Here is an 8,290-nt window from a genome sequence, read left to right as displayed (position 1 = left end):
TATGCTGCTGATGGGGCCCACTGCGTGCCCACAACCTGCACTGGGTGCCAAATGGACCCTGGCAATTTGGGGTTAATGTCTGTTGTGATGAGAATATAGACGCACTCTCCACGGCTCACAGCCAAGCCTTGCATTAATTCTATGTCTAGTGGAGAGTGATGGCCTGTCCCAGCAGCTTCCAGTAGCATGTGTTTAGCATCAGTAACATATTCCGTGAAGCTCCACTTCATGATTCAGCTTTTCTGATAGTAAATAATTGACCATCACAAAGGCAGGGCGGCTGGGAGCAGGCTCACCGAAGCCTACCATGCCAGGGGAAAGGGGAGGGGGGCTTTGGAAAGGGGTGAGCAGTGTGGTGGCCTTTGCCATTGGTGACACTGTAGAACTCTCTTTAAAAACAGACACAAAAATAGGGATTTCCTAACTTGTGGTCAGTTCAGAAAGAAAAGGAGAAGTTTATCCCAGAGAGCAGCTGAAGACAACTCAGCAGCACTTTCCATTCCAGTCTTCTCCATTCCGCTCAAGAGGATCCACAGCGCTGAGGCACGGTTCCTTCTCCTGCACCACAGCACACCTGACCGGGGTTGAAGAGGCACCTTTGGCCCAGGCGAGATGGACCCTGGCATCCTGGTGCTCCTGGTGGCAACTGGCATCTGGCATGGTAGGTCTGATAGCGCCAACTCCCTTGAGCCAATGGGAGCCCATGGCAGCTGGAGAGCGCTGGCATAGAGGATGGCTAGAGAGAGACTCGCATGTTGGGTGGGAGCGCTGCACAATGGTAAGTGATTGTGAGGAATAGGAAGCAGCCCGAGCTCTTTGGTGAGTGTTTTGCTCCATCCTTTCTCGAGGAAACACCCCCATTCAAGCCACTGGGCCAGAGTTTCAAAGGCGTCTAAGAACTTAACAACGCAACTTGGCGCCGTGTGGGGTTTTCAAAAGCACTCGAGCCCCTAACAACTTCTGACACACATCTGGCCTGGAAATTGCTGCCTGAGTCAGGATGGAATGAAAACTCAGCAGTGGGCTGTGGGTTTGGCCCAAAGAGCACACAGCCCTGTTCCCTGAAGGGAGAGCACCGCTCACGATCACATCTCCTGCAAACCCAGAGGGGCTGGGGTGAAGTGTTAGTGCCCTTAATTCGCAGACTGTGGCAAGGGCCAATGGCTGCAGTTGCGGGAGAGTTCATTAGGCACAGACGGAATAAGTAAGGGGTCGTTGGCTTTGGAGGCTTGTTATGGGTCATTTACTGCATTGCACGCCAGTGAAGGGCTATGTGCTAAGAGCAATGTGCCAGCATTATCAGGGATTTATAGGAGAATGTGAGGCTCCTAGGGCCAAATTCATAACGCTGCTGAGGTGCCTGAAGACACAAATAGGGAGAGAGTGGAGTTTAGAAATCAGATTACATATCTAACTCCCATGAACGTTTGTTCTGTGCCTGTACAACACCTAGCACAGGGTGTCCTGGTCAATGACGAGGGATCTGAGACAACTGGAGAATCCAGATAATAAATACTGACAGCCAAGGTTAGGCACCTAACTGGGGCACTTTTGCAAATTACACTAGGGGCTCATCTGCCTGTCTCAATCCAATTTCTTGTGCCTCTGCTGTTAAAGCCGAGGGCTAAGGACTGACAGAGCCCCAGAACAGAGCCGAGCGAAGCTGTGGGCTCCTTCTATTAGTAGTGCCTGGATTACTGTTTTGAACCTATAAGACACCATAGATGTGTTATTGGCGGAGCATGGACAAGCCTTCAGGGAGTGGGGGGGCTGGCTTTCCTCTTGGGAAGGCTGTGTAAAAAGCAGGCTCCTGGTATGAGGATGTGAGACTAGCTGCAGAATAACCTGCACTGGCTCCCGCAGATGTGCTGTAACCTGCACAGCGGTGAGGGGTTGTCAAATTGTATGAGGGTTGCACCCCTGGGGTTATGCTGATGAGGCCTATAGCATAGATGTTCTCACGCCTAGAGAGCCAGTGTTTCTACCTACGGCTGTCCCATACTACATTTCTTGCTCCATTAAAATCTAGTCCCATGGCAGCAGCTTTGCTGATAGGCTTTTTTTCAAAATGTCATCTCTTGTCCTTTTCTTTTTTGTTTTGCACCACGTGGGATCCTGTCACAGACTTGTCTAGGAATCTTGGTTTTTTAAAATATCCCTACATTGCCCAAGCCACTTCAGCCCTCTTTCTCAACTCATGGTGAACACAGGCAAAGAAGGGATAGGCCAAGTGTATTGTTAAGTCTCTCAAATGAAGGAGAAACTCAGACAACATGGATGGGATGGGAGTGGAACGCAGCAAAGTCTATGCTAGCTGTTCTGATCTGGATGCTGTATCTGTTCCCTTCAGTCCAAGAGAAGCATGCAGGATTCTCCAGCCCAGACTGGACATTTGCAAAATAAAATATGGGAAGAGGCCTTCTGGGAACTGAGGTTTTTCTGCATGTCAAGCACTGATGACATTGTGGAAGAGGTTCTCCAACAACAACCTCCCCTGCTAGGCCCATGCCCTGAAAGAGCTGTGCAGTTTCTTCATGAAACTGAGCATCTGGGACTGTCCCAGGGAGACAGGGATGTTTGGGAACTCTGGACAGGATGGGATTTTAGGATTATGTGGACTAGGCAGTTACTGGAGAGAGCCAAGGTTTCCTGGAGCCGAAAAAACTCTCTTAGGATCCCTTCTGGAAACCTAGGCACGTTCACAATAGAGATCTACATCTAGTGGAGCCATCTCATTAGGTGTTGCTGGGTGTTTCCCTCCTGAGGCAACTTCAAAGTGTCAAACTTTGAAGTGCCAGCATGCATGTAGCCATGGCAACTTCAAAGTGCCTGTGCTACTTTGAAGTGACTTTACTCCCCCAAATTTTGAGGAGTAAAGGCACGTCAAAGTAGCGCAGGCACTCCAAAGTTGCTGTGGCTACACACGTGCCGGCATTTCCAAGTTTGACATTTCGAAGTTGCCATGGGGGAGAATTAGCCTAATGAAGTGCTGCCTCATGTTGTCTCATGAAGTTTCTGACAGCTGAGTTTTAGCATCTTTCTTCGGAACTTCCACAGCACCAAAAATCCCAAAGCATGGCTAGATTTGGATGCACCAGATTTATCCCTGCTCACCTTTCCAGAGGGTCATATTTTGTTTTCAGTCGGTCTGCGATGAATCTGTTTCTTGACTTGTCCTTTGGCATTGCTGTACCCGCGCCCCCTGCTAGACCAGGCTGTGGTTTTTGCATCCTAGGGCATGCTATATATTTTAATAACTTTGGACCCATTTCCCAAACAGGGCCAAATCTCACAGGGGTGCCCCACTTTCATGCACTGACTGGTGGTCTGCATACACAAGTGAGGGATGGGGACACACTTGCAAGGCATCTGGGTGTGAAGACTGGGCTCCAAAGGACTCCTTTTGAACCTTCAGCCCAGAGGGTTTGACATCTTGCAGTTGGGATACGTTTGCCAAGGGGCTATTCCAGTTTCAAGAGCTCCTGACAAGGACACAGAGCGTCACTTCTCTGGGCAGTAAGGGGTGGAATGTGGACTACATTCTGGCAGGGAAACAGCTGTCAGGTTATTCCTGATTCTGGAGGCAACTGGAGTTTCTTGGCAATTAGAATACCCTAGACTGGACAGCTGTGATGGGGTGGGGAGAGGGATTGGGTGCTGAAGGATGCTGCATTTGACACTGGTTAGTTAGTGCCTCAAGAATTGCTCCTAATGCAGGACACTGAGCCCGGGGATCCGATCCATTTCCAACAGGTGATTTAAATCTGGCTGGTCTCTGTGTGATCCTTGGGGAAGTCATTGGGTTTCCACGCCTTCTCAGGCTGGAACCTCACTGGAGCCAGCATTGGCCTCTGAACAGAGAGCCTGGGAAAAATAAGTTTCAAGAAGAACAGCAAGCTGTGGGCAGAGCCTGTCTCATTCTCAGGGCTGGGATGGCAGAGGGGGATGGGCCTCATCCTGCAACTGGAGGTCATTGTTACACAACTGTGGTATGGCGAAGGCAATGGCCAGCAGTTACTGTCAAAAGTGAGGAAGTTGAGGGGTGACAGTCTCTGGCTTCATATGAAATTGCGATGCTGGTCAGTGGGAAAACAGATGCCTGAGCCAGAGCTCCTGCCCACTGCAGAGGAGGCAAAAGGGCTGATTTACTGTCCTAGCGCATCTCCCCTGCAGTGCTGCTCACATTCAGGTACTAGCCCTGGTGCTTCCTTTATCCGCTTGATCACAGCTAGCTCAGGGATGTCTCTGCATGGGCATAGAGTCCTAACCCTATGGACTGCAGTGTAGACACAGCCTTAATACTCACAGGCAGTGCTAAGAGTTTACCAAGCAAACCCCCATTAGGTGCGACAGAAACAGCAAGGCACACTGCTGGCTGTACAACAAACCAGTGTACAAGCAGAGCCTCTCCCATAGCTTCCTACAGAACCCTAGCACAGGAGGGTGCAGGAAACTGTAGCTCCATGGAACATATGGTTTTCAAAGGGATTGTGGGATATTTCCCTGACTCCTTGGGGAATAAAAGGGTTCTTCCTGTTTCCATAAGAAGTCAAAAACCAGCAAGAAAAAGCTCAAGGGGAAGAAATGTCAAATCTTCCATAAGCCATCCTTCCTGATTGTTCTCACAAAGAGCTCTGTGAGGTTCTGCGTCTTGAGGTCCTGTTGAATTGGCCATGTCTATACTAGGAGGCAGTACAGGAAGGGTCTCTTTTAACTTGAGTGTATGTTCCTTCAAGCTCTTGGGAAAGGGGTTAGTGTCTGAGGAAAAGCAGAAGTGGAAGACTAGCCAGCCCTGGAAAGGGGCTGCGTGTGTATTGGGGGAAGAATCCACCCCCTGAGAGCACAGATAGCCATTTGCAATGTGTTTCCTGTCCCCAGAAGAAAACCTGTCATGAGGGTGTCATTGCAGCTTTTTCTCCATAAAGCTCTCATTCATTTTTCACTTCCCCCTTCGCCATAAATATAAGCAGTGACTAAAAGAAGTTGCTGACAAGACAAAACAAAATGTGTTTGTCTCTGACAGTGGAAGAAGGTTCCAGGTTCCCCTTTATGAAAACTGTTGAAGTTAATGCCACGATGTCTCTTAAAGGCAACTCTGGCAACTAAAAGTGAGGCCTGAAGTCTGCCCCGTTGCCAACTAGGGGTCACTGGTCCAGGAAATCGTGTGGCCTACTGCAGTGATGCGCAAAGTGGGGGGCAGGCCACTTTGTGGGGCATGAAATTTCATAAGGGGGGGACAGCATGATCAGCTGTTGGTTCTCAGGCTCATCCAGCCCATTTAAAAATGTTGAAATACATTACTGTTTTTATGTCTGTGTATTCACACTGATATCCTGAGTAATCATTTTTACATTCTACAGACTTATTCTTTTACACGTTCCGAAAGGGGTTTTCTTTTTTATGAACATAACCAAATTTTCCATCTGTTTGGATTACATTAGATTGGATTCAGGTTGCAGAAGGGGACCTGCTAATTGCAGGGACCAAAAGTGGGGGCCAGCGTAAAACATTTGCTCAACCCTGGCCTAGTGCATAGGTATCGGACTATGAGTTAGAAAGACTGGGTTCTACTCTTGGGTGGATCTTGGCAAAATGACTTAACCTGCATGTACCTCGGTTGCCACATCTGTAAAATGGGATCAGCAATGTTTGCTCACCTCTGTACAATTCTTTGAGCACTAAGAATAATATTCTGTCACATGTAGATAGTAATCTGGCCTCCATAACCACTATATCTATGTCTATATATATATATATATATATATATATAAAGTACTCTGTATTATTTTGTAATTTTCAAATCCCACTACTTTGTCACCAAGAAATTAAAAGTTTCCTGATAGTTTTTGACACTATCAGTGCTTTGAGCTCTTTCAACTAGCTCTGCACCAAACAATTGGGCACGTTTCTTTCCTCATCTGTTCCCGTAGTGGCACTAATGTGCTACACGGAGGAAGTAAACAAAAGAAAACTGCTTTGACTGCTGTTGGATTAAAATACAAGAGTAGGATCACGTCCCATATCATTTGTGTAATGTACTTATGGCCTCACAGTGAAATCTGTGGTCAAAAAAATCCTGATCAATAGGAAGAGAACAAGTTCTAGGAAAGTCATACATAGAAACCCAGGAGCCCAGACGAATCGGTGTGAAAGAGCAGATTTTACCACCTACCCAGGAAGAGTCGAGGGTGGGGGGAGTCTGAGCAGAGCCTGGAGTGTAGTGGGCATGAACAGGGCATCAGGGAAGGAGGCTGAGCAGGCTGCAGTCTAGCCCCAGGGCTGAGCAGGTAGCAGGAGTACTATCCAGGTGCTGATGTGTCCCCTACACTTCCAAGGCACTTCTAGCACTCATACTCTACCTCCCCAAATGCAGGAACCACCTGCAAACCTCAGGCCAGGTTTGCACTAAGCAACTAAGTCAATTTCAGATACACAGATCTAGCTACGGCAATTGCATAGCTACAATCGACTTATGTGCTATCGATGTAGCTGGCTGTCCTCACTGGAGGAGGGTGATAGGAGAGTTTCTCCCATCAACCTCCCTTACTCCTCATGTCTTGTAAGGAGTGCAGGAGATGATGCCGATCCCTGATAGGTTCATTTAGCGCATCCCTACCAAACCCATGAAATCGAGCCCCAGAACATCAACTCTGATCAGGTTGATCTTCCAGGGTAGTGAAGATATAACACACTTTGGTTGTTCACCCATCCTGTCTTTCTTGTTTGCAGGCTCTGCGGCTCCGACAATCAACCCTAATGTCACTACCCTGCTTGTGAACAAAAACGATGCTGTAACCTTGCACTGCTCTGGGGATTTCAGCGTGAAATGGGTTGGCACAAGACAGAATGTGCTGGTGCAGACCAACAGCACTGACAACATTCTCAGTATTACCAGAGCCAGCTACAGGGACACAGGGACCTACCGGTGTGTTTATACCAACCATGGTGACATGGAGAGCACATCCATCCATCTCTTTGTGAGAGGTAGCTAAGGCCGTTCCTTCACTCACTGGTACTCAACTAAGGGTTGTCTACACAGGATAGTTTTGCCTGTTATAACGATTTAATTATATCAGTAGAGTTCACCCAAAGCCATGTTACTTGCATAGAATGTCCCCTCCACTATAGTATGCTCCCTCCCCACCCTGCACACAGATACTCTTATTCACCTCTAGGGAGAAAGTGTGGCCAAATGGATAGAGTACTGGACTGAAGACTCAGAAGACATGGTGTCAATATTCCTGGCCTCCTGCTGGTTTATTGGATGAGCTGAGTAATGTCATGTCACTGCTCAATGCCTCAGTTTCCCCATCTGTAAAATGGGGATAATCCTACTGCCATGCTTTGTAGATTGCCTAGAAAAGTGCATCTAAGGGCTGGATATGCCAGGTAAGAGCTACTTCAGGATTACGTGGCTTTGCTTAAACCCCCTCCCCACTGATGTAAGCTAACGCAGAAAAGGTCCTCTGATACCAGAACATATATTGAATGGAGTGAGCTCACTGGGACCTACACCAGTCTAGGATACTTTTAAATTCACACCTCATCTTATCCCACTCTAACTTTTTTGCATAGACAAGCCCTAAGTTTCACTTACTGCTTCTGTTGCCCTCAAATGAAGCAGCTCTCTGCCTTTCTGATACCAGGAATTCCTAAACTGTGTCAGGGAGATCTCAGGGACTCGTACTGTTCCATAGATCAGTTGTTGAGCAACACTGTCTCGTGCACACAGTGGGGACTGTCTCTTGGTGTCTGCTGAACAAACATTGCCAGGCCTAGGGTTTGCTAGTTTGGGCCCCATGCTGGCAGTAGCTCAGGGGTGGCATAATGGACAGGACTCCAGGGTGAACTGCAAGCCACCATGCTATGTCCCCCCATTCAATGAAGGAACGCAGTATATCACCTCCTTGTGTCACGCCGTGCCTATGAAGTGGTTGTCCTAAAGTTTGAATAACAGGGCCTTCCCTGTGCCTCACTGGCACACTCCTTGCTAGCCAATCAGGTAACATCCTCAAACTTCGCTTTTTTATTCACAAAACCAGCAGCCCTGATTAGAGGTCATTTTCACTGAGTCTCTGGTTTGCCTCTAGCAGCCCCTTTCAGTCATTCTCACACCTGCACTCACGCTGCTAATCACGTCCTCTCTCTCCTTAGGTGCCATAGCCTGTATTTCACATGCCAATTAGGCTTTAAAGAATGAAGAGCCATCGGGTTATTAGTGGGAGCAGACCTATGGGCTGTTGCAATTTAACCTGAAGCAGCACTGCATGGCCAACAGAACACTGAATCT

The 8,290-nt window shown here is 48.0% G+C and overlaps 1 protein-coding gene across 1 annotated transcript in view; it reads left to right on the top strand.

Annotated features, from left to right (window-relative positions):
* Positions 1–523: 523 nt before the first annotated feature.
* The window catches only part of CSF1R (colony stimulating factor 1 receptor), a 33,644-nt gene continuing 25,877 nt past the window's right edge, over positions 524–8,290 (top strand). The window contains exons 1-2 of the mRNA XM_075009393.1: positions 524–661; positions 6,730–6,984. Coding sequence (XP_074865494.1) covers positions 613–661; positions 6,730–6,984 — 304 coding nt within the window. The 5' untranslated portion in view covers positions 524–612. The remainder of the gene's footprint in view (positions 662–6,729; positions 6,985–8,290) is intronic.

Source organism: Carettochelys insculpta, chromosome 15 (assembly GCF_033958435.1).
Source record: "Carettochelys insculpta isolate YL-2023 chromosome 15, ASM3395843v1, whole genome shotgun sequence".
In the NCBI taxonomy this organism is placed as follows: Eukaryota; Metazoa; Chordata; order Testudines; family Carettochelyidae; genus Carettochelys; species Carettochelys insculpta.
This window is presented reverse-complemented; position numbering and strand designations above follow the sequence as displayed.